General features: G+C 44.7%; 1 protein-coding gene and 1 long non-coding RNA gene across 4 annotated transcripts in view; both read left to right on the forward strand.

Moving 5' to 3' along the window:
• Positions 1–27,630, forward strand: part of LOC135918808 (uncharacterized) — a 124,354-nt gene that overhangs the window by 14,706 nt on the left and 82,018 nt on the right. For 2 of the 3 annotated variants that reach the window (XR_011511765.1, XM_070532935.1), the window contains exon 2: positions 8,459–8,584. Coding sequence is in view for 2 of the 3 variants with exons in the window: in XM_070532935.1 (XP_070389036.1) it covers positions 8,459–8,584 (126 nt within the window). In the remaining variant the exon portion in view is untranslated. Of the gene's footprint in view, positions 1–6,881; positions 6,969–8,458; positions 8,585–27,630 lie in introns of those variants that run through there. The other variant, XM_070532936.1, reaches the window with a different exon arrangement.
• LOC135918812 (uncharacterized) lies at positions 21,496–26,769 on the forward strand. Its single transcript, XR_010569778.2, has 3 exons — positions 21,496–21,692; positions 22,134–22,189; positions 26,363–26,769. It is a non-coding gene; the product is annotated as an uncharacterized lncRNA (long non-coding RNA).

Genomic DNA, 27,630 nt, shown 5'->3' on the forward strand with positions numbered 1-27,630 from the left:
AAACCCAGCGCACCAAAAAAAAAACAACATCTTTATGTTTCTGTTCTTCCGCAGTTTTAATATTTCTGAGAAGATTTATTATAAAAGACATGTGCTGTCGGTGTTTTGTTCCATGAGATGTATTTGTGGGCTATCATTCTCAGAACTCAAAGGAATAACTTTGTCGAGAATGTAAGACAAAAATGTATAAGCAACCTTAGTGATAAAATGGTGGGGCAATATAACCCACATATACCACATGCCATATAGCCACGTGTGGCTTACTCTTACAACTAAATATATACAGCAATTTCAAGTCTGTGAGAACTTCGTGGACACTGTTGCCGCCACCAACATCGTATATTCTGCGACACTGAGCCCTTAACGCAGTCTCGTTAAAAGGTCAGTGAGGAATTCGATACTCCCTAGTGAGGAACTCTAGCGCAGCTCTTTATGTGTTTTACATTTCACCGCTAGGCCGCTCATTGCTCATAAAGAAAGCGTGATGACGTGAACGCGTCGCTCGCGCGGAGCGCTTTCTCTAGCGGTGGCGTTGTAGGCGAAGTATCGCATGCGTAGTAAACCCGAATCCCACCCCTGCACTTTGTTTCCACATATGGTGTCGCTGCCATATATGGCATCAACGCCACTGTTGTCATCTCATCGTCGTTATTGCGCCGTCACTATCCCGTGTCCCTTGTCTAACAATCGTCGTCGTGCCGTCGTGATCCTGCGATTGTCGTCATTCCAGCTACGTCATTCGTTTGTAGTTAAACCGTCCGCATCGTCGTCATTCTATTTTTCTCACCTCTATGCAGTCACGCTGTCTTCCTTGCACATCCTGATCATTTGACAATCGTCCTCTGATAGTCGTCATGCCGTTGCCGTCATACCGCCTTTGCCGTTCTAGTGACGTCATTTATTCTTCGTCTTTCAATCCTCATCACTGCGCAGGCATCATGCAATCATCGCTATCCCGCCAAGCTTATGAGCAAGCAACCTTGGCATGCAAGTGCCATAGCAAAGTGGGATGACATGGCAGTAGGTCGCACATAGTCGAAACTACGGAAGTCTCAAATTGACCACTACAGATGTTACACAAACGGCAGTTCAGAAACATGGTTTGTCGTCACAGAGCCTCAATGATAATCGCTTTACCGTCGATAATTATCGTGGGATGATCTCTCGCGCAATTTTATTATGTGAACACTTCCATTAGAAATTTATATTTCACTTTCCTAGTTCTCCTGGGACCCTTTCATGGTAATCTAATGTTTTCGTGTGCACTGGTAATCTGCCTAATTATATGGTACACCTCTAAATGATCGCTATGTTATTAGTACGCTTTTTGTAATAAGATAAGGACACTAAGTGACAGTATTATCAATAATTATGTTGTAAAAACGAATCACGCAGGTAAACAAGAGGTTCCTGATAAATATCGACCTAAGAAGAAAGTTCGTGTTCAGGAAATCACATTATATTTGTAATTGCGCCGACATATGTAAACTCCTATACTGTACGGCCTAAAGGCATTACAGAATTGCCATACGCAGTTAGAGATTTTGTATTTGGAAAAGAAGTTCTGCGACAAACTACACGCAGCAGCTGAAGTCTTCACGAGAACTGTGCGGTCAAGGACGGGACAAGCGTAAAAAATGACAACGACGAGTGGAGATTCATAACTAGATATGTTGCTTTTTAGAGCAAAAAACTCGAAAAAGGGGAAGAGTCAGGGGCAAAAGGAAAGGAAAGACGAGCACTGCACTTCAAACTGTTTTTTCCGGAAAAAAAAGAACATCCCAAGTACACATAAAAGTGCCCACACACAAACGCATGAAACTAGCGAAGAACTTCAGTCAGCCGAAGGCATTGTTATCAATTTTATTATGCTTAGCAATATGAATTCCGGATCATAAGTCGTAATAGAACTTTTCCTCACGCAAGCTAGACCAGAGGTATGAATATGCGTATAAGGGGACATTGCACTGGCGCGTAAAAAAGGAGAAGGACAGGAACATGAAAAAGACACACGGAATGCTGGTCTTGTTCCTGTCCGTCTCCTTTTTTGCGCTAGTTCAATGTCCTCTCATAGGAATACCCACCGACTAGCCGAGTTTTGTGCCTTAACATTATGGATACGGAAGGCCTCTAACAGTTCTCGTGCGGTTTTGTTTTTACTTCTGCCTAGTATCCTGACATTATGAAACAGTGGTTCACTGTCCCGTCCATACCAGTAATGCGCTGACAGGCGTGCAGTCGTATCTTTCTTAAAAATATTTGCGTGCTCTCTCATTCGGTCGTTTACACAACATCCAGTTTGCTCAAAGCAGCACTTGACACAGCTGAGCGGAATCAGGTAAACCACTCCGGTGGAGCAATGCACGTTACGCTTAGCGAGCTGTACTGTATAGACCCGTTCGTAGCGCCACCCGTGATTTCGGGGTAGAGGCGGGCCTACTTGTTCAGCGGGGAGAAGACCACAGGCAGTGCGTACCTGTTCGCCACTTTCTTAAGATTGTGGCTAACCTTGTGAAGGTACGGGACCACTTGTGCTTTTTTTGGAACACTACACTTGACTTCATCGCCCTCATTAGGCTTTTTGTCGCCTTTCAGCTTCTGGAGTAAATTGTCCGCCACTGACGTCAACATTGAGCGTGGGTAACCGGCTTTTTAAGGTCGCTCGATGTGATTGTCAAAACAAGTCTTGATCCTACGAACACACGATTTATTAAGCGCAGACCCTTAGCAGGTTGTTGCAATCCCTCATTTTACAATTTTGGAGTGCGCAGAATCGTATAGTAACCGCTCTTTTTTAGCGCGTGATGAGTAGTACCAACAAACATGCTGTTTTAGAAACCTCATATCTAAATGTAGCAGCTGCAGCACATTCTGAACCGCCATCTCCTGAGTGAATTAAAGACAGGCCCTTGCGATCAAGTTTCACAATGCCCAAAACCATACCGATTTCATCATTGTCACTTCCAGAACACTGTTCCTCCAAAAGGATAAAAAAAATTACCGACGATTACGTTACTTCCTAATGCGAAATTTGAGCGCAGCAAATAAGCTGTTTCACCTTTTCGATAGATTGAGGCAAAGAAATCGAGCAACACATGTATGCGCTATCACAGAATTTTTTTTATTTTTCACACGTATTCCTTTAACAAAGACTCCACTAACAGTTCTTGACAGTCATGAAGGAAGCTTTGTGGTCGGAGAAATAGACTGATATATGTTCGACTTGGTACACCAATGCTTGATTCTCAAAGACGAGATCTATACAAGTGCCTCGCGAGGTTGTCACAGCCGTGGGACGCGTTACGAGCGAGAGGAACGGGATGTTCTCCCGCATAAGTGTTAGGAAATTGCTGTTTGTCTTTATGTCAACATTAAAGTCCCCCACTACTAACATCGGTGTGGATCGATGGACGGTTAATGCGAGTTGCAGGAAGTGCACGACGTCTTTCGTGAGTGCGGTAGCGGACTCATGAAAGCGGTATCAGTCGGTCGCTGCTAGCGCTGGGGGGATGAAAGGGGGGCGGAGCTGGTTACGAGGCCGACGACAACGCCGACGACGACGCGAAACCCAGGAACGGACGCCAAAGAGCCATTTGTGTAGCCAGCCCTCCTCCACAGTCTCTCCTCCTCCCTTCCATCATCCTCCCTCGCCCGGAGAGCCGACAGCGCGCATGCGCGGCGGCGGAGCAGATTCGTCGGCGAGCTTGTTACGAGGCCGACGACAACGCCGACGACGACGCGAAACCCAGGAACGGACGCCAAAGAGCTGCGCTCTAAAAAATCGTCTACAAATCTAAAACTTTTATCACGTGCGTGTTCTTAGAACAGTTGTCGATGGTGATAATAATTTCAGAAAGATACAGGTCACATAGCACAGGCGTTAAGCGCGATCTAATACAGATTCCCTTTTTTTGTAAGTACAGTTGGTTGTCAAAAGCAATAAAAGTACTTTTGAGATAGCCTTCCAACACGGCCAAAAATTTTCAGAGCTAAGACCAATTGCGTTTAGAAACGTTAAAGAAACATACGACGGCGAACCTGTCAGCGCATTCCAGGTGTTGGCCTGACTGTGAACTACTGTTTTTTTTTAAATGTCAGGATCCCAGGCAGAAGTAAAAACAAAACCACACGTGAACTATTTGAGGCCTTCCATATCCATACCACTGGTCTAGCTTGTGTGAGTCAAACTTCTATTACAATTTACGATTCGGAATTCAGATTGCTAAGCATATAAAAACTAATAAGAATGCCTCCGGATGGCTGACGTCCTTTCCTTGTTATATACGTTTGTTTATGTGCAATTTTGGGCATGTATGGGATGCTGTGGGTTTTCGTAACAAACAGTTGTAAGTGTAGCACTCGTCTTCGGCTTCCTTTCGCATCTCACTGCCTTCTTCTTTTCGTCTTTCTTGCGCTAAAAAGCAACATGTTAAGCAAACACCAACTCGCCCAAGAAGCTGTTATTCACAAACAGATTTATTGTACGGAAACACAAAATGCATTAGGTGGTAGCCCCTCCTACATACATCACAGCAAATTCATCACATATATCACACCACAGCACGAGGGCAACCGTCAACAAAGGGAAAATCAAAGTACACAATGATAAACTACCGTTCGTGCTACAGGGATTTGGAAAGCACGCGAATTTTTCGTCCTTCAGGGATAATGACTAGTGGCTGGCGCAAATGTTTCAATGTGTCCTGATATGAAATCCCCGTAGGGGCGTCTGCGTAAGCAGGCGTTTGGTGTGTTGCGACACCACGTACCCGAGAAAATGAGGGTCAGAACCTCCCGCGTGTAGCCTTGCGCGACTTAGCCGTGTCTGGGAAAAGGGGGATCCTGGGGGTTGAGCCGATGCCGGGTGTTTGGACCTTTAAGGCCCCCCGACGGAGGCAGCACACCTCTTTGGCTTTGGCCTCTGCTTCACAAATACGGCACCTCCAGACTGGCGCACCTGGAAAAAACCGGCACTCGCCTTTTCCTGTCTCCCTCTTCAATCTTTTGCTTTCTCTTTCGCAGTTTCTTCTTTCCTGTTAGCGGTGTGTTCAAGTGGGGCTGGTTGGTTCATCTTTAGAATAGAAACAGGAACAGCGCAACACACTATACCAGCACAGGACAGCAAAGCACAGCGCTCTCTCCTTTGGTCTTTACTCGCTCGTCCTGTGTTCTGCTGTTCCTGTTTTTATTCGTTCCGGACTTCTTATCGCTTCTCCTCACTTCCGTATTGTGAGCCCGGCAAGAGATAACCTGATGTAATTATCCAACCTAGGGTATTCTATATTAGTGTATAGCGGCGATGCATGGCTGGCATCTCATGAAAGGGCACTACAACATTGATACATCACGCTTTATTACTTTTTCTACTGGTTATGCTACACGTCATCGACACTCACAGACAACAACACCCTTAACAACTAAAAAGAATTGCTTCAAATTTTCCTTTCTTTATTAAACCATTGTGGAAGGAATAATGTTACTGATGACGTTGTAATCCAATGCTCACTGTCATTATTTCAGTCGCATCTATGTTTATGTAGCGAGTGATTTACTGTGTGTGGTTCAGTAACTGCTTGCCTTTGCACATCGCGAGTGACATATGTTATGCACCACTGTATTTTGTAATTCGATTTTTCAACTTCACTTTCTATGCACCCTACTAAGGTCCTCGAAGCAGGACCGCAGTATTAATAAATAAAATCTGCAGGTATTCTTCCAAACTTGTAATGTCCCGTTGTTGGGATCGGTGGTGGGTGACCGCCATCGCCGCCGAAATTTCCAACGCAATATGGCAAGCGACTTTCCACCATTACCTGATCGCTTCCTCAAGAGGGGGCGCACTGATGAAGCTTTCACGTTTTGCATGAAATCAAAACAATCTTTTCCCAAGCCCCACGTTGTACACAGTCAGCACTATACCAAAACAGTCAGAATGATCTGACCATTTGTTGTAGCTTAATGTATCCCGTAAAGAATTGGCCCAGGCTGTAAAGTAACGAAGATGGGAAGTGGCCATCTTCTGCAACTTCGCCACAAAGCACAATATGACAAACTCTCGAAACTTGTAACATTAGGGCAAATGGCAGTCTCAGTGGGCCGACACATATTTATAAACAGAGCGCGCGGAGTCGTCTCAGAAGATGAGCTCGAACTGAGTGAAAGTGAACTACTAGGAGGATGGCAAGACCGGAACGTAGGGAAAGTGCAAAGGATAACATTATTGCGAGATGATAAGCAAATATCTAACAAACACATAATCATTACTTTCGGAACCAGCAACCTACCTGAAACAATAGAAACCAGCTACTGCCAGCTTCTCGTCAGATCATACATCAAAAACCCTCGTCAATGCTTCAAGTGTCAGCGTTTTGGGCATGAGTCGTAAACCTGCAGATGGCGTGATACCTGCGCTAAGTGTAGTTTAGCAGAACACGCTTCGGACATCTGCACTTCCGCAATGCGCTGTGCCAACTGTGAAGGAGATCACCCATCCTACTCGCGATCGTGCCCTGGTGGAAAAAATAGAAACAAATTATACAACTGAAAGTCAAGCTACACCTATCTTTTCCAGAGGCACGTAAGCGTTTCGCTCTCCACAATCAGTCCAGTCCTTCCTACACCAATGTGGCATGCCGGGGGGCAGCGCCACGTCATTTCGCGGCCGCCCAAATCACTCGGAAAGTGACGGTGGTCACGCCATCCTCCCCACTGACTGAAACATCCAGTGCTGTTCCGTCCCCCACAATAGATGGCCAGCAGACCCCCGGGCGTGCCAGATCCAGGGCCACTGCCCATGCAAGTCGGCCCAACACTCCCGCTAAAGTGCCCGCTGCGCGGGCAGTATCCAGCGCCTCAGATGAGGCGATGAATACGAGCACAAATCCGGCGTCTCAGCCGCCCTTGGAACGGCGCAGCTCCCTCTAGCGCGCCGGGAAGAAAGAAAATCTCGTATCATGGGGCCTCGAAAGGTCTCGTGAGCTAATCTAATTTATTCTCTTACACACAGCATAAAACACATATATTATGGGGACACAGAAATTAGAATGGAATGTCAGGGGTTTATTCCTTAAACTAGACGTCATTAAGAATCTCTTAAATAAGTACAATCGAAAGGTTATGTGTGTTCAAGAAACAGATATTAATCCTCCAAGCACGAACTTTCTCCGGCAGTATGCCATTTACCGAAAAGACTGCGATGACGCCCTTGCCTCTTCTGGCGGTGTGGCTATAATTGTAGATAAGGGTGCTGCTTTCCGGCAATTACATCTTAAAACACTCCTAGAGGCAGTTGCAGTCCGTGCGGTACTCTTTAATAAACTGGTAACAATAATCTCCTTATACATCCCCCCGAACTACCGTCTTTGAAAAACAGAATTTCAAAGGTCTGCTTATGAACTGCCTGGACCTTATGATGTCGTGGGAGATTTTAAAGTACACAACACCCTTTGGGGACGTTGTCGTTGTGATGCCAGCGAACGCTTAGCAGAAAACTTCCTCTTCCCTACAGGTGCGTGCTTACTAAATGATAAAGAGCCTATATTCTATAGCGTGGCAAACTAAATGTTTTCGTCGGTCGATTTAAGCATTGCATCTGGTACACCCGTAACGTATCTAGAGTGGAACGTGCTTAGATATCCATATCGGAGCGACCATTTTCCGATTGTCACAAAATCAACAAAACCTGATGAATGCCTTCCATGCGTCCTCCACTGGAGAGTCGAGTCAGCCGACTGGAAACGTTATAAAGAACTCACCCGCACGACCTGGGAAGACATCTCTACATTCCTATTCATGATGCAGTGGCATATCTGACAGCATTTATTGTTGTTGCGGCGTCACTATGTATCCCTTAATCACATGGATCGTCCTCCAAATGACGTGTTCCACTGGTGGAACGCGGAGCGTAAGGAAGCTCGTAGAAATCAAAATAAGGCTTGGAGTCACCTTCGCCAATCTCCAACTGCCGAGAACGTGATCAATTTAAAGAAAATAAAGTCGCTAGGTAGATGAACACGCTGCCGTGCTGAACGGGAAAGTTGGGAGAAATAGATCAGTAGCATCAATTCATATACAGACGAACGGAAAGCCTGGAATAGGGTGAACAAAATAAAAGGCCGCGACACTCATCCTCTGCCTTTAGTAAACACGCAAGGAGACACTATAGAGGACCAAGCTGATTCTCTAGGGGCAAATTTTCAGTACATTTCTAATTGATCCCATTACCCAGACAGATTCCGAAGACATCAGTGACAAGCGGAACTACAGCCTCTGGATCAAAAAAGAAATAAGAATGAACCTTACAACCGACATTTACCATGGTAGAATTTCAGGCTGCACTGAACTGTTGCAATAAATGGGCTCCTCGAGACGATCGAATAGTTTATTAGATGATTGAATATCTACACGCCGAAACACACAAAACACTACTATCACATTTTAACGCCATATTCTCTTCCAGTTATATTCCATCTGCCTGGAAGCAAGCCGTCATAATTCCTCTTCTCAAAGAGGGCAGGGATCCGACCTCGGCCAGCAGCTACAGGCCTATAGCCCTGACAAGCTGCCTATGCAAACTGAGAAAATGGTAAACAGACTGCTTATTTATTATCTTGAAAGTAACAAAATACTAGACCCCTTGCAGTGTGGTTTTAGGGAGAAGATCTACAACAGATCACCTTGACCGCGTGGAGGCGAATATCCGAGAGGCCTTCGTGCACAAGCAGTTTTTATTAGCGGTATTTTCAGATATGAGAAGGCATACGGCACAACTTGGCGTTTTAGAATTCTTCGTGATCTGGCTGGTATGGGTGCCAGTGGTTACCTCTAGAACGTGATTCAAAGCTACCTCTCTACTCGTACGTTCCCTGTCAGAGTTGGTAATGTATTATCTTGTCCTTTTACGCAGGAAACAGGTGTGTCACAAGGTGGTGTGCTGAGCTGCACCCTAGTCATCGTAAAAATGAATTGCCTACTTCGGGTAGGCAATTCGGGTAGGCAGTAGGGTTGCCTACCATGAACAGTATTTTATTTAGTATATGTGGATGACGTACAGATATTATTTAAATCATGCAGTATTTCTATCTGAGAGCGACAGGTACAGCTTGGCCTAAACAAATTGTATAAGTGGGCTGACGACAATGGGTTTAAGTTAAACCCCCCAAAAGGCATGTGCGTTCTATTCTAGAAAAGGAGAGGTATACTAATGGACCCTGCTATCTGTCAGCCACGAACACAATTTTTTAGGAATTGTCTCAGACTCCGAACAAACATTTGCCCCTAAACTTAGGTATCTGAGAGCGAGATGTTTGAAGACAATGAATTTACTGAAGCTGTTCTACACATTTTGAGGAAGTGACAGGAGATGCCTTTTGAGCCCATAGGAAAGCGATATACGGTCCCGCCTCGACTACGGAGCTATAGTATATAGCTCTGCTGCGCCAAGTGCTTTGAAGATGCTAGATCCCATTCACTACTTTGATATACGCCTGGCTACAGACACTTTTAGGACAAGTCCCGTAGAAAGCCTGTATGTGGAGTGTAATGAATGGTCATTACATCTGCAAAGGACATATTTAAGTTATTCCTATTCTTCCATGTCACTCATCTATTCGAGACTTGTCTACTGCCAGGCTATTTTGGAACCACCCAGCTATTAGGGCTCCTTTGAACTATCCTTTCATAGCACTGGGCGACGAAACAGGTGTATTAGCACCAGAGAATGTCCTAATTGCACCCACTCACCTGCCCCCACCGTGGGAATGGCAGAACATTGAATGCGACATCTCTTTTCTAGAAATATCTAAGCGGGCGCCAGAAGCACATATACAATTCCATCTTCGTGAACTTCAGAAGTACTCCTGTACAGAATACTATACAGCCGCTTCCAAGTCCTGTAATTGAGTTTCCTACGCAGCTCCGGGACCTTCATTTTCAGTACCTGGGGCACTAAATCCACGCACAAGTATCTTTACAGTGGAAACCTGCGCTATACTATCGTATATTCAAAACATAAGGCTCACAAAACTTGCTAGGGCTATTGTGTTTACAGATTGATTAAGTATACTCAGAGCCCTACCTAGTCCAAGAAAATAAAAGAACTCAGTTTGTAGTGAGCTGTACAGTGTGTCGTGCTCCCTATATATTTGCAGTCAACTGATTGTCATATGCCGGGTACCTGGTCACAAAGGTATAAAAGGCAACGAAGCTGCTGATGAAAGCGCTACGTCAGTAACTTTGAGCGACACAGATGGATATGTCCCCATCTCTGCAATAGACCTACAGAGTTTTCAACGCCGTAAATTGAAGAATCGTTGGCAAAGCGAGTGGCGCACACATGCAATGAATAAGCTTCACATGACAAAACCAAAACTAGGGAACTGGATAAGTGGGAAAACAGCAAAGTACACGGAAGTACTTCCCAAACACACACACACAAACACACACACGCGCGCGCGCACGCACACACGCACGCACGCACGCACGTGCACACACACACACGCACCCGCACACACACACACACACACACACACACACACACACACACACACACACACACACACACACACACACACACACACACACACCCACACCCACACACACACACACTCAAGCGCGGGCGCACACATATTACACGGAGCCTTTGCTTAAACGGAGTTGCTTCTAGCAACTATGACGGGCGCCTTGAACATGCTGCTTGGGCGACATCAAAAATTATCGCCCCGTGTATCTCTTGTCTCCGTTTGCAGAAGTTTTTGAAAGATCTATGTTTACAATCTGTCATTTTCTTCTCAACATAAGATTAGTACATACGAACATGGCTTTGTTCATGAGAGGTCTGTGGAAACAAGCCTTGTTCCTTTTCTTGACGCTGCGTGACCCTCTGTTGCTACCCGAATACAGTTGGACACCGTATACATCGACTTGTCAAAACATTTGATATTGTTTCTCATGATCGTCTTACACATTAACTCTTGAATTACGGCGTTAGTACTAGCCTATGTACGCTAGTATAGACTATCTGTCAACTCGGTTAAGTTATGTTCGCGTTAATGTTAAGTACTCCTGGCCTTATGAATCTACTTCTGGTGTTGCTCAAGGGTCGATGCTGGGCCGATTATTTTTCAATATCTCTTTTAACAACCTTAAAATGTTTGCGCTATTCCCGTCTGCTTTTATATGCTGGCGATATTACACTATACTCTGAAAAAGAATGAGAGTAGGTTTGTGAAATATTAAAAGATGTGAATGCAGTTGCGGAGCGCTGGGCTTACAACATTTTGCGCTTTCATCAGACCAAGACACTTGTTGTTTCCAATAAAAGCAAAATGCACCCTTTACTATACGAATACTCTTTTGAAAACGTGCTGCTATAAAGAGTGAGTTGTCCGCGTAACTTAGGAGCATTCTTGGACTTCCAGCTAACTTTCAAAGAAGATGTTTCAAGCGTCGGTAATGCACCCTACGGGAAGTTAGGCCTCGTATCAAGGATGACTAAAAAGTTTACTAATGTGAACTGCGTTATTCTCTTGTACTTTTCTTTTGTCCGCTAGAAGTTAGAGTTTATTTCCGTTGCATGGAACTGTAATAATTTGACCAATGTTGCGAAAATTGAATGTGTTCAGTGACATTTAATTCGTACCCTGTACAATCGATTTGTTGGACGCTGGGTATTTTATGTCTAGGAGCGTGTACTGCGCATGTTTAATATTACATCCCTAGAAATAAAGTGGAAACAGCGTGATTACTTGTTCTTGCAAAACTAATTCACCACCACTTCCCCTGTCCACGGGTACTGTGAGCTGTAACGTTCTGCGTCCCTCCCCCTATCTTACTTAATCCTAGCATTTCCTACGTGAATTCCTCTTGCACCTCTAACGCTATAACTCGTCTGGTAACGCAACGAAGTACCTTGCGCCACGATCTTGATATATTAAGCTTGGTTATTTGCTCATTATCTCACTTCGGTCTTTGAATAATTCCATTCTTTTTGCACCTTGTACCACTGTTGTTTAAGACATTCTGTTTTGTTTTTTGGTAATATGTTCTTTGCGTAACACAAGTGCACAAATATTGAGGCGTAAAGCTGTTCTTTGCCACTCTCATAGCATAAATGAAGTGAAATGAAAATAATGGCTTCAGTAGCAGCATGTGCATACACATGCGCGGCAATTCAAAATCATTCTATGCGCAAGAAGCGTTTACATTCTGATAACCGTGTCGCCGCGAGTGCGCGAATTCGAGCTGATGCCTAGCAGGCGCGGAGGCGTGCGCCATCCGGCGGTGGGGCAAGGAACCCAGTGGCGCGCTCAGCGCACGTTTTCCACTGCGATTAGATGCCGCAGGCATGGTAACGAAACTCAGCGAAGTTCGCAAGGACCTTCGTTTTTAATATTGGTCTGGTGCAGAACTATTAGTTCCATCTCCTGTGAAATTGGGCCGATGCAAGTTCATGTACATTCTCATATTTTCAGAACCGCTGTTCTAAACTTTACTTAAATGCATTGCATGAACTACACAGCTGTTTGTACACATCGACATTCTGTCTGTGTGCCTTGCGGTAGAGTACTGCTGCAGTGCCGATTATCTCAAGCTGATTCTAAGGCGCCTTCTATCTAAAAAAGTCGTGTTAACCTCATAGTGGGCATTCTTTATATAATTTTACCTTCGGCTTTGACTAGATTAGGTTGCTACACTTTACACCACACGGATTATGTGCTACCATCGTAGCCAATATGAGTAATCGTTTGTCTCTTTCTATTCATAAAATAATAATAATCTCGAAGATTACAGGGTGGTAGGTGCGATGGAATAAAAATATAAGAATTTATGCTCGCCAAATTGACGCCTATAACGCCACGAAAACATCCACCGTTTTTGGTGCATGTGCGGCTGTTGCGTCTCTTCAGTGTTGGCGTTGTGGACTGTTAATGTCACAGTTAATGCATGCTGTGGACAGTGCATTTAGAGAAAATTGTTTCTGGAAAGTGTAGTATTTCATCGGGAACGTGTGTACGATTGCATATCGTCTTGTACAGCTTCCGTGTTTAATTTAGATTGTTCAGTGTGCATTGTACGTTGTTCAATGTGCATATCAGGCAGTATCAGCGCGCTAGGTTAAAGCACAAGGGCAATGCTAGTAGTTAAATCCACTGCATATATTACGTTTTTGAAATTTGGAACTGCGTCACAAGTTAAAAATACCTTGCACTATACCTCTGCCATGCGATGATTCGCAGGCGACACATGCTTAGTGTCCTCAATCCTGGAAAGCTTTCGTTAAGGCGCTCATAGTTAATGAGACCAGACTATGAAAACTTTTTTTTCTTTTAATGCGTGGGCAGTCGGACTTACAAAGCGGTGAAAAGGGTGTTTGTGGTGTAGGATGTCGGCCGCGTGGCAGAGCCAGAGAAAATGTGGAAGAAGATAAAGAACTTATATATACATATACATATCTGTGTGTGCGTGCGTGCGCGCGCGTGTGTGTGTGTGTGTGTGTGTGTGTGTGTGTGTGTGTGTGTGTGTGTGTGTGTGTGTGTGTGTGTGTGTGTGTGTGTGTGTGTGTGTGTGTGTGTGTGTGTGTGTGTGTGTGTGTGTGTGTGTGTGTGTGTTTGTGTAATGCAATTGATTCCGGTCTGTTCCGGACCATTGTACGGACACTTTGTTTCTCCGCGAGGCAGGGCTTGTGTTGTGTGGGTTGCTGTCTCCTGAACTTGGCTTTGCAACGTGAAGAAAGCGCTTTAAAGCGACGCTAAAGCCAAAATATAAGTCAAGCTAAAGTGATAATTTAGTGCTTGAGAATCTCCAAGGCATCAATATTATCGCAAACAGAGTTTTAATAATCGAGAAATTGAGGTATATGCATGACATAATTAGAGACCCCACCGGGACATTTATGCACTTGCCCGATGACGAAAGCTCTCCTGAGTTGAATTCTGTCACTAGTACTCAACCAGTCGTTAAAAAAAAAAAAACATTGTTGTTTTGTATTATAAGACGAAATAAGATGCTGCTTATCCAGCGCTATTTTATTTTTACAAACAAGAACCTATTAAAATTACCCTTGACACCGACGCGGGTGGTCGACAAGTTTCGTTTTCGCTCGACTATATGTCGCCCATGCATTCGCTTTCCAACAGTTTCGTTATCGCGTAGTGCTGCACTGCTTTTGCTGGCTCGCTAAACTCGTACAAACTTCAAGTAGCAGAGAATTAGACTTCCAGCTTATGTTGCGTAGGCATAGACTCATCGATGTGGTGGAGCCGAGAGGCGGAAGCACCGATCTGCCACTCGGCGGGATCTTCAGCCTCTTGAGTTGGCTGCTGTTCTGTGCTTCCACCGGCTCTTGCCACGTGTTATAAACATACAATTTGAGGAGTCGGGTGGTTGACCTCACGTGTGTTAGTCTGATGGCGAACTTCGTAGCTTTGCAGATGAGCACATTTAGCTTGTCACCTTCAGAGTTCTTGAGAACGAGGTGTGGGGTTTCACACTTATTCTGCTCGGCAGCAGAGCTTCAACGACTCTGACAGTGTGTTGTTCCGTCAGTACACTGCTTCGGTTGGCTACACTCTTTACGAGGTGTGTGAGTTGGGAGATCGTTGGCTGGAGCCGAGGGAGTGTGACAGCCTCCGATCTGTCTCAATTCCGGAGCAAGCCGAGTACTCAAAGCGAGGTGACCTTCCTTATTTGGACCCAGCTGAGCGTAGCGCACGGATCTGGCACTCCGCAGTTTGGAGATGTTTCGCTGGTGGGGACCTTCAGTACGAGTACTTAGGATTTGTTAGGTGCGCAGTGCAGGCCGCAGCTGTGGAGGCAGTTCTCGATGACATCAACCGCCTCTTGGAGGCAACGTTCTTGCTCGCCGGCGTTCTTGCCTAGCGTCCAAAGTGTGATATCGCCCGCGTAGAAGGCGAGACGTTGGCCCAGGTTGTTCACGAGAAGCCGGGGCAGCTTCAGCAGTGCCATGCTGGTTTTGCTCCTGGCCTTTGTTGCACGTTCTCAGTCGGCGGTGCTCGCAATCATGACGTTTTCTATCTTGTGGATCTCAATTCGAACGCCATCGTGACAGTCCTGCACCGTGAAGCCGCTGGATCTTCCAATGGTGTGAGCGACTGAGGTTAGGATCCATTTCGATAAGTTAAGCCGGAATTCTGGTCTGTAGACGATCTTGAAATCACTCGTTCCGAAAGGCGGCATTTTCGGATTGTTTTGTTTCGGCGGTTTTGGTGTAGGCTTAGGTTCTTGTCTCCCCAATTAGTTGGGCAGTTTGGGTGATTTTTATGCCTGTTTTATCTTGGGTCCGACTTGCAGCCCTTCAATACGTTGGCTTTCTGTCGTTTCCCTGCTGTTGGCGTCACAGGTCCATCTCCTCCACTGCCATTCTTGTCGGTTCCTCTTGTAGCGGGGTAGCCACCTGCTCTTCTTAAAGTGTAGGTGGCGGCTAAAAATTTGATGTTTATTGTAGCCCTTGTTCGTGGAGGTGTGGGTGCAATACTCTCTCCCGAGCGCCGGGCGCATGCGACGGGGATGCCAGCCGAGCGTTTCCACGTGAGTTCGACATGCTACTTCAGCATTAGGGTTAACACGGTGTGGGGCAGCCCTTAAATGTTAAGAGTTTGATTGCATAAGAGATTTCCACTCACTGTTGAGTCGGAGGCGTCATTCCGTTCTTGGCGACCTGCCGAACCGGCGTCATCTGAAAAATAACCTTCCTGGCTGGATGCTGTGTGATGCGCGTTGGCACTCCATAGCCCATGGCGGTGCTGTTTGCCGTAGTTAGCCACTGATGAATTGGCCGGTGAAGGTTGCGCAATTTAAACGGCGCGAAGGCGCTGCGACAAAAGATACATCACCCGAATTCTGTGGCAATGCATTGGCGTCGCTTTCGTTCCATCTTTGTTGCGTTGCAGTCAGACATCCGCAGTTTCTAGCCTCTATGTGTCGAGAGCTTGGCTGTGTTCTCATATGGAATACATGAGTCATGCGGCTCAATTGCTCACAATCTGTTCTCCTGAAACACCCATGAAGTGCAACTGAATCACGAGATATTTCAGTATGCGCGTTTCGCAGAAAAGCAACCATCCCTTCGATTTAAAGCTTTGTGTTTGTACAGCCACAATACCTTTTTTTGTGGTCGACGTGGTGTTCTTTTCGTACAGGCCTAATTACCGATATGTTTTAAACGTTTCGTCGAGAACTCTAGCAGAATTTCGTTATAACATCATTCTCACTATTCAGGCCATTCGCAGATGTGATGAAACTATATGCCTTCGCAAGGAAATGAGCGTTCTAGGGAAATCCATAAAAAAAAATAACGATGTACCTGCTCAATTTTTATGCTTCTATATTTGTTTATTTTTTTAGAAATATTCCAATCCTTATTTTAAGAAGAATCATATGAAGAAAAAAACATGCGAAATAAAAAGGAACAAGCACAAGTTCAAATACCTACCAAATTTTTAGTCAACCTGGTGAAAAAGTAATAGAATGCCAACTTTTACTGTCCTCTACCCGTTCCATTTGTTTAAAAATACAAAGCTTTGTTTATACCATATATTAGGATAATGCTGATTACAGGTGCGATCAGATGGAGATCATGAGTGATGGTGAAAAGTCATCAAATATTTTAATATATTTTCCCTTAATCATTTCTCTCTCACCGACATCTAGTAAGCCTAGTTATATTACTCAGAGTGTTCCGTTTGCCTATATATATACTGCTTGTTTTTTATCTAATCGGTAATGTGTTCCTTATTAGAGTAAGCAAGCCCTATGGGTTAGAGATTCATGTTGGGCGCAAACAGAATATTAAACAGAACGAGGGAGGAATCAGACCAACGTTTTATTTTGGTAGCAGACGTGGCGAGGCTGTCATATCGTCGTGCTATACCGCTGTCAACAACCGTCACTCCGCTTGCGGCCATAATGTTACGTCTTCAAGACGAGGAAGGCGTTGGGCTAAGAAAATGGTTAAGTCGACGTCAGTGCTTAGCCTAATGGTCCTGGTGAGAGAGCGAGGGATACGCGTAAACATTGGTTTTGCTCCAGGTATAGTGTCTACAGATTCCGGGAGTCTTCCTAATCGAGTGTGTGCCATATCTGCTTTTGCGGAAGGCTCCAGCAAGTTCGTGGCAATCTTTCAGGGGGAGTGATCCCTTCGATAGAGGAGAGCGAAAACAGATATTGGCAACGGCTTAGCTCAGCTATGCCAGGATATGCGTAGTGAAAGCTGAGGCATAGCATGGTTAGCCTTCGTTAATCTTGATTGTACGTCCAGTTTATTCTGGTTTTCTTGCTATGTTGAAGCGTTTAGCCAGTCGTTCGGCGCGCTGTTCGTCCGTTTCTTGGGCGATTCGTTTCCTCTTCATCTTGTTCTGATGTCGATTCCAGGCCTCCTCCTGCTTATCAGAATTGTCGCCGTCCATGCTGCAGCCTCAACTTTTGGTTGCGGCTCACGCGAGCTCTCCTTTTCAATCCTCCGACATGACATTAGGCATGCGACGCAGCTGGCGAAGTGAGCGGAGGCGAGCGCAACGATGAGGAAAATGCTGTAACGTCATACCAAACGGCTGCTGCTGACCACCTGTGGCTCGGTGCTGCTAGTGGCGCATGCGCAGTATTGACTTGAAAGCAAGCGAGAGAGAAATATCCGCGGCGAGGTGCGCATTGTGACGTCATGTGCTTCTTCGGAGCACCTCCATGGCGAAATCGCAATTTCGCGGCCAAAAGAAACTTGGATGACGCAAAAGCTTCGCTTTTAAGAGCGGAGCGTGATATCATTCAGAGATCACCGACGGCTTGTCATGCTTCCCGGCAACTGCAGCTTATGTGACCATAACGTTTACCGGGAAACGTTGGCGACGAACGCTGTGCACGAACGCGAGCTTTCTGGTAGCAAACCGGCCTCTTGCGTTCACCGATCGCGGATGTCGTGCAGAGGCGCGCAAATAAAATTACATCATTTTTGGTTTACTGTGGTTCCGTGCTTCCAATATTTCTGAGAAGATTTATCGTAAAAGACATGTGCTGTGGGTGTTTTGCTCCATGACATATGTTTGTGGGCTGTCATTCTTATAACTTTGTCAAGAACTTTGTCATAACTTTGTCACGAATGCAAGACCAAATGTATGAGCAAGTTTAGTGAGATAATGGCGTGGCAATATAGCACGCATATGCCGCATGCCATATAGCAATGCCTGATATATACATACACCTAAATACATACGGCAACTTCAGCTCCCGGGCAACTCCGCTGACCCCGACGCCGACGCCGGCATCAACGTCGTATTTTCTGTGGCACCAGGCCCTTAACGCAGTCGCGTTAAAAAGTCGCTGAGGATTTCGATACTCAATACCGACAAACTTGACCGCAGCTGTTTGGGTGTTTTGCATTTCTTCGGTAGGTAGCTCATTGTTCTTAAAGAAAGCGTGAACCCGTGAACGCGTCGCTCGCGTGGAGCGTTTTCTCTGGCGACGGCGGCGACGCAGGCGAACTAGCGCATGTGCTGTGGGCCCGAATCCCACGCCTGCACTGTTTGCACATGTGGTAACGTTTCCATATATGGTGTGAATGTCACTGTTGGCATCTCATCGTCGTTGTTGCGTCGTCGCTATCCCGTGTCCATTGTGTGACAATCGTCGTCATGCCACCGTGGTGGTGCGATTGTCGTCATTCAAGCTACGCCATTCGTTTGTAGTTAAACCATCAGCATAGTCATCATTCCATTATGCTCATCTCTGTGTAGTGACGCTGTTCTCCTTGCACATACTCATCATTTAACCATCGTCATTTGACAGTCGTCATGCCATTGCTGCCATACCGCCTTTCTCTTTCTAGTGACGTCATTTGTTCTTCGTCATTCTATCCTCACCTCTGAGTCGGCATCGTGGAGTTATCGCTATCCCGCAAAGCTTATGGGAAACCTTGGCGTGCAAGTACCATAGCAAAGTCGGGTCATACGGCAGTATGTCGCACATAGCCGAAGCTACGGAAAGGTCAAATAGACCACTAGAAATGTTACATCAACGGGAGTTCAGAAACATGGTTTGTCGTCATAAAGCTCGAATGCTAATCGCAGCATCTTCGACATTCCAACTGCAAGTGCTTTATTTTTCTTCATATAATGGTTATACTGATATCTGGACCGATAGCCACGTAAGGCTAGTTTGCGGTCCTAGGACAAATTAGAAAACATAGGTGAAGCACAGGTTTTAACAGCCCAGTATTCCGGAACACGTCATGAGTTACACTCTGAAAAAAGTTTGCACCCTTTGGGGTGTATCTCTGCCACACAACAGTAATCGTCATATACTTTACTTGCATTTCCTTTCTTTAAAACGCCGCGCCCGCTATTTTCCTGTCGGGAATGCTATGTCGTGCTCATAATGCGCATGCCGTTCTTTACTGGAAAGTACGGGACTGACTGCGCTGAAGAAAGGAAATGAGGGCAAGACAGATGAAGTTTATTGTTGTGTGGCAAGATAAGACTCAAAGGTTGTAAACTTTTCTTAGAGTGTATACAGACAAGAAACATTCTGAAAATACTCCTACATAATGAAAGTAAGTTAGGGATTCTGGTTATCAAGAAAAAAAGAATTTATTACACTGCTTGAAATTACGTGCGGCTTTAACTTCTAGAGGCAAAATATTCCAGATTTTCGTGCCACTGAATTCTAGTAACCTTTCGCTTCATACATTGTAACACTTTGGTATGTTGAGGTTACCTTTTAAAGCATGTCTAGTACTGCGAGTTGGAAATGAAAAGACGTGTCGTGGAATAGGAAATTCTAATTTCTCGTGGGATGAGCATATTTCACTCAAGAATTGCGGCGACCATGAAGTCCACACGTGGTATCTAAATTTCCAACGTGGCTAACGCCTAAGGAAATTAATTGGGCGGGAAAATCGGGGGCAGAGGGGCACGAGCTAGTGCCCCTCTGCCCTAACCTAACCTAACCTAACCATAATTGTTCTGAGTGGACGCCTGGTGTGCATTGCGCCACGGTATGTCTTGTTGCTCGCGGAACGGAAAGAGCATCGATGCTCCCTGTAGCAAAACAAACTTTCTACAATGACGGGAAGTTGAAGCTTTTTTTGCCATTTAATATGCTTAGCAGCTCTTAATTGCTTTAAACTTTTCTTACACTTTCATGTATTCTGCAGTCAGTTTGTCCCTCCTATTTATTTACTCACGCATGCTACATTTTGTTTTCCCTCAAACTACAATTTTCAGCATGAAGTTATTCGCACCTAATTTAACGGTTAGTGAAGTACGTATTGCTACACAACAAAAGTTTAAATTAAATAAAAAAATTGCTTCCCTCACAAAGACATACTCCTACCGAACAGCACTGTTATTATCTGCGTACAAAGCGACACTTTTCCATCCTGTCTTTAGCCACAACAAAACTTCAAAATTTACAAAAGCAAACCCTGATACTTGCTGCGTCCCAAAGTCAATGGGAAAAAACAACTTGCCACACAGGTTCTTTTTTCAAGATCTTCGCGGTATGGCTGAAGTCCTTGAGCCCGAAGGAAACTTCATTTATATTGTGATGTCTCTTTCTTATTATTTACTATAACTTTTGCCGAAACCACTTTCCTAATGGCCCACAAAATGCTACTGTAAGCATAAGGACATCGACATTTTGTTTGGCATTGGTTAAAACTTATGTGATCAGTAACTGCACTCCAGGATTGCGGTTGGCTGCAATAGTGAATGAGCAGAGCAAGCAGACGTGCTGAATTTGGCGCATGTTCGGCGAGGTCCTCCGCCTTATCACGTGTCCAAAATGTCAGGGCCATAAGGCAAACGAACGAGATGCACGGAAATGAAAGGAATAGCAACCAGAAAATATAGGTTTCATAAAAAAATGTTCATGTAAACTCAGAAAAACCTTTTGCAATAGGTGAAGAGGGCAAGAGATACTGCTCAAGCTATCGCTACCTAAGTGAGCACAACGCCCTCATCGTGTGTAGAGCTTGTTAACACAGATGTAAACGTGAATGCTCTGTTCCGTAGAGAGTTCGAGCTTCTGAGTAGGAAGAAAACAAAGTATAGCCTGCCCAAATACTCCTGCTCTAGTGCTTCCTCTAACGGCAGATATTTATTCTGGGCTATCGAAAATGCCGACATAGTAAAATAGCAAACCTCTAGCAAATTTACGTCTGTTAAAGCAGCCTACACCACTACGCACGGCAAAATTTATTTATTTTGCATGTAATTTTTAGCCTTTGTGCCTTGTCGCCGAATTGAGTTTTTGAATCCCTAACTTTTCATTGACGGAACATGAATGCGAAGAAAAAAAGGAAGAAAGCGCCAGCGCAGACCTAGTAAGGCTAAGCACGTATTGCCACATGGTAGTGAAACAGTTTTTTTTTTCACCTAGCATTGCTCTTCCTGTGACTCAACGCCGAGTTAGAATTTTTTTTTGTCTGCTGATGCAGCCGCACAGACGGCACATGTGTTTGAGGACTGTCTGATGTCGATGTGGGTACTAGGTTTGCGAAGAACCATCTGCGTGGTCGGGAATAAATTGAATGGAGACGCCTACCCACGAGTCGAACGGTTCATTTCACGCTGGCGACTGCGTTCTCCCTGAACTAAAGTACAGACCATCTTTGAGCGTGAAAATGCGCGCCATTGTGCCAGTACTTCTCCTCTGCATGGCCAAACTGGCTCTAAGTGAAGAAGGTACGTGTGTTTTATTCTCGAATAATTAGGCATACTTCAATCCCTATGTGAGGAACAGAGTAATAATTCAACATTTTGATTAAGAATAGATCCTAACCAAGTAAATTTCCTGCACTTAAGTAACTGTGTAATACATTGGGTGCTGAAGGAAGAAGCAGATGTGTCAACTCAGAAATTGAGCGTGAGCTTTTATTGTGTTGTCAGATACATTCAAAGGAAAAAATTTTTTTTTTTCATATGCGCTTCATATTGTATCTTGTACGCCCTTCTGAGCTTGAAATCTAGGGCACCAGCATTTAAAAATCCACTAATCAAGGATATTCATAAAGAAAACGATGGATACGTATGCCTGCTTGCCACTTTCGAAGCACGCATGATAACCAGTTTCACATTGCTGCTAACCCAATATTTGCTTCACTAGTGCTTTCTTTTCTATTTCAGAACAAAAGCCTCAATTGGTCCTTGTGACTGAACGAAAACACGAACAGTGCTTCCCGGTCAGTTGAATGTTTCCACGACCTCTTTTGCTTATTAGCATAGTGACTGGTTAACTGAATGACCTCGGATAAGTAAGTCACATGAAGCACACTGTTGGGCGCTACAGTGGCGGTGCTGATGAGGTACTGTCGTACATACACACCAATTTGATAGGAAACGTATTAATTTATTTCATGCTTAGGGTAGGCATCTTAAACATCGCAGCTGTAAATGATGTATTCGATTGACGTAAAATTATGCATGGTAGAGGATTGAGTTCTCAAATGGCGTTTATATGTCACACCCTGTTCTTTTATGTTGAGAACCATGGCGGCTAGAAATCAAGGAAAAGAGCAGAAAAGTAATAATACCAGACGTGGCGCTCTCTCGTTTTATATGCAGCACAGCATAAATGCTGAGTACAAGCATGAATGCATGAGAATAACGGCCTTTCGCCTGGATTCGCAGTGAATGCGATTTTCGTTTTACTTACTAAAGGTGGGAAACGTGCCTGTAGAGTCTTACAATATTTCGGGCCGCGGAATGGCGCTATTTTCTATTTGCTATTTGCTACTGTGTGCATACCACGCCGCGGTATGCACCCAGCTTCGCTATAGAAACGCTGATCTGGGTGAGCACCAAGCTCGTGCGAGCAACAGAAGCCAGACCACCACCTTGACTTAGGCATAGCCGTCTTAGTGGCTCGTGGATGTGCGCCCAGTTGGCTTCGCCATATTCTTTGCACCGAAACGCATGGCGTGCCTGTGCAGATATTCTAACATTTCGCGCTTGGGCAGCACATGTGCCGGCGGCGCGAAACAACATGACGGCAGCGGCACCAGTTGCAGGGTTGGTGGAACAAACGCCCTTCGAAAATCCCTATTATCGTTATCGCGAAAGAAAAATCGCCAATAATAACTTGCATCGATAATAACTTCAGACGTGTTGAAATATAATCAGAAACGTGTGAGATCCGCATAGGTGTGACAATTATTGAATCTTAGATGGGGTAGCAACTATGTGCATTTAGTAACGCCGTAATGTTTACAGGGTACTCTACGCGGCGAGTTTCTGGTGAAAATACGGAGACGAATATTTGAAATTATTATTGATGCCAAATGTGATGCCCTATAAAGAGGACATCGATTCTTGGAGAAGAGAAGGTTTATATGAAGCTTCCAACACAATGTGCTGTCTTTTAGAAAACGTCGGCGACTGTGGATTAAAAGTGATAATAAATGCAAACGTCATATTCTACAAAAACAACTTTGGTGCAATGTTATCAGAAAATAAGACATAACCTTCCCGTAATGGGCATCTGACGTCAGGACAAGCTCTACAGTATGCGTGCGAAATTGCTGCTCACCTATAAAGGATAATCGAAACTTGACCTCGGCATTTATAGCCGTATGCCGGCGAGATTTCCATCTTTATTAGTTTACCAGCGTAACCTAACGTGACTGCCAGAGTCAGAAGTTACTAATGGTATTTTTATTCAGAGTAAATACAAAACGTAAAAAAAAGTTTTTGATACATGGTATTTTATTACCTACAATCTTCAAGATTTTGACATGCTTAAAACAGTCCTGCAACACCTTTCTTCAGCAAGGTAAATACATCGTACTACACTCGAGACACCCTTCTCTCAGCAGAGCAGTCAAATATCCACTTACGTCCAGCGGGGAACATACAATGACACTGTAAATATCGGTCATTCTTTCGTACGGCTTTGTCTATCCTGCGCCGTAGAGACTGCTCATGATGACAACACGGTTCCTTCATACGACTATTGGCTAGACGTGTGAAAAGGTACGGACCAATGTTGATTTATTAACGCTGACAAATGTGTCTGCAGCGGTCACAACGTTCAATTTACGTATTAAAAGATTCCGAAGTATCACTGCGTTCAAAGAGCTGACGTGAAAATTCATGTTCCACATCTAGCATACGCTTGATCATCGTCTGCGCGTGTAGTGCCACCTTCGCGGCGCAAGGTCGTTCGGTCAATAAAGTTTCATTTGGTCACTACTGCAGTGCTTGTCTTCGCGTTCCGATGTCTCCACGTATTTGTGCGTGGAATTTGTGCAGGCAATACCCACTATAGTCTACTTTACAAGCATAGCCGAAGGCACGAGGCACACACAGGCAATCTCCTTGCACAGTGGGATATAGTGCAGAGCGTAATTCGCTGATAATTGGCGGCACTAGCGATATTTATTTTGGCGCGCTACATAATACAGTACAGCGATACGTGACGTGTACGTGACCTTGGCGCATGCACGTCGTATACTGACAATTACTGTGGCAGTTACCGCCTCTACCATTAATACCCACCCTAACCGTGGCAACATGGCAAGCCCCATGCAGCACCGCCCACCTGCTTCCATCCGAATTCATGCTTGGGACTTGCTCTCTGCCCTGTCAGGGAGAAAAAATCGGCAAAATACGTCATCGCTCAGTCTAAGCTCAAGCTGCGTCGAAATCAATATGTTTGTTCTATCGTAATTAGTGAGATCGGCTGTTTGTTTTCACTCTGCTGCGACTACAGAAACGGCACCAAGTCATACAGCTGGCTTGATTTTTTTTGTTACCAGAGGGCGCCGCAAAATTGGCATTAGCATACAAAAATAACAGATAAACCCTGAAAAGTGCGTGATGCACACTAAGGTTGCCGAATCATCAAAATGCATTCCGGTGGACACCGCCAAACAAACGGCTTCGGCAGTCGTGATCAGGAAGGATTGGGCAACTACCGTCTAAGCAGTTAAAGTAAATTTAATTTGGGGAAGAAGACTTGTTTGCCACCATCTGCCCACAAAACCCGATGTTGCAAAAGCTGCAGGAAGTGGGGCAGGGGGAGCATGACTTTTTCGCGGTGTTGTTTGCAGTGGTGAGTTGGCGTGAGCATTGAAGCCTGTTCCAGCAGTCAAGGGTTCTAGCAACCGCCGCACAGCGGAGTCTATCGTAGCGGCGAGAGCACGACCAAACCCGCACGGTCATGGCGCAGTGCACGTCAGCCACGCAGGAAACTCTACTCAGTTTGCCTGAACTAGTTTAAAAATGTTTGCCCCTGCAGTTGGAGCGATAGTGCTCGCCGTTGCAGCGTATGGACGAGCTATCAATTCAGGCAAACGTTTAAAGGGCAGCCTCGAAATTTAGCTTGTCGTACCACGTACGAGAATGTTGGACATCGTCCCTTTTCGGCTATTTAATTTTACCACATTACATTAGCGTAACTCAAGTGGATGCGCTTTCAAAAGTTATGTTTATAAGACCACCCATATTCAAGCAACTTAAGCTTAGCAACGTTGAGACGGCACGCCCTTTTATTAGCACGCATATTTACGAAACCTAGTCGTAATGCCTCTGCTGCTTTAGATCGGAATTTTCATGCAAGCCTCAGTAAACTTCAAATAAGTCTCGTAAGCGTGCTTATTTGTAAAAGGACGTAACATCTCGGCTATACTAAAGTAGTTGAAATATAGGCGGTCTTCTGAAATACCATGTTCCAAAATTCAGTTATGCAGCTGCATTACAGTGCAGTTCGACAGAAGATTGCAGGGGCAATGTTGAACATTCCTGGGCATGGGTGCTAAAACAGGAAGTAGTTTCGCCTACATACATAAGCGACACCAAACATACAAATATTGCACCACAGTTACGCTTTGTGGGAGGAGCATTGCCTTCTACTGCACATATTCAAATGCATCTTGTCGCAAAACATTTCTAAAATTGTGTTGTTTCAAGAGAAATGCTTTTCACAACTCCGACAAAAAGTGTTGTAGGTCCACATGCGCATCTAGGTAGTTCTATATTTCTCGTAAAAAGATGAAAAAAAATGATACAGTTTCACTACAGAACTACAATGCACAATGATAAACTCTTGGAAATAAAAGCAATGTCCGAGAAAACGCCATAAATCTGGCACCTTTGATGTGAGATGTACGTTGATGCATTCTGAGGAATGATGTTAATAGGCATTGCGATATAACAAGAACATACAACGCACATGTTCTCTGCGAGGCACATGTATTCTGTTTAGTAAGGAGGACAATAAAATATGCGCGTTTATCAGAACTAAGTATGACTCGCGGAATGCGAAATTCGAGCTCAAGTGACCTAATATATTGCAGAAATGGCTGATGACGCCTCAGTCCTTTCCCTCTTCAATTTCTTTCCTTTTCTATATTTAGATCGGATTCCTGGGCTTTTTCATCTGCGTGCAATGGAGTAACATTGATATGTTTGTACCGTCGGGCAATCACACTGGGCCTGATTCAAACAGCACATCTGATTTCTCGTCACCACCACTCGATATAACCTCAGATGGCGACTCTGACGTTGCTGCTGATGAATCCACCCTAGTCGAGGACAGCGCTGCAGAAAGCACGGCGTCTGACACCCAAGACACCTCTGATTCTGGTGAATCCTCGCCTAGCGAAATTGGTGCAGAGAGGAGCGATCAGACAAGCAAGGATGCATAATAAAGTGTTCACTTCGACAAGCATAAACTACGATGTGCGATTTACAAAAGAAAGCAAAGCGTGCAATAAGCCAGCAAAATAAATGTTAGCAAACGCTTTTTTCACAATGTTGCAGTGTGGTCTTTAGACATTCTTCAGAACATCATTACTGAACCACGCGTTGAGTTCACCAATTCTTACGCAGTAAAGCAATGCAGAACCAATGCTCTGCAGAACTCGGTGTGCGTGAAGATGTCATGAACTACCAAGGCAGAATTGCATATTGGGAGAAATGTGGTGCAGATGCCAATAAAAAGTGGCTCTTTAACTTGCCATGATAAAAATAAAAATTGCAGAGCAAATAGCCCTTTTGAACAGCTTTAGAACAATGCTTAAACAAAACGTGATATGCTCAAACGAGTAAAAGCTTGCCGCGATGCCAAAGTAGGATGAGCGACATGCAGCATATTTTCGCATTGAACATGTCTTGTAACCACAATTTTTATTGTAAGCCTCGCTGTCACACCTTTCCCTCCGCCACTTTCTTTACTGAAACGTGGCACTGTCTTTCCATTGGTGTCATGATAATGATGGCAATGGAAGCAGTAAGGCTGGTTAATGCTTGGTCCTTTGATTCCCGTGAGTTTAGTGGTAAAGAATATGGCACGTGCATACACTTGTGGTGCAAAATTTACCTATTGTGATTTTTTGCAGAGCTAATTGGTGTTGAGACTTTTCAAAGATGTGCGCCATTGTGGCCTAATAACTAGAGCATTGATGAGGTTGAAGACTGGGTGTATGGGTATAGAAGCTTGAAGTTGAATTGCACAACAATTCGATGGGACACAAAGATGAAAAATACACACAGGAGAACGCTCTGCTGTGTGTGTTACTCTTCTTTATGTGCCGTCGAATTTTCGTGCGATCCAATTTCAGATAGAGCACTGGGCTTCTTTGGTGCAGGATCGAGGAAGTGTGAGCTACTCGACAACATGCCA

Source organism: Dermacentor albipictus, chromosome 2, assembly GCF_038994185.2.
Source record: "Dermacentor albipictus isolate Rhodes 1998 colony chromosome 2, USDA_Dalb.pri_finalv2, whole genome shotgun sequence".
NCBI classification, from domain to species: Eukaryota; Metazoa; Arthropoda; class Arachnida; order Ixodida; family Ixodidae; genus Dermacentor; species Dermacentor albipictus.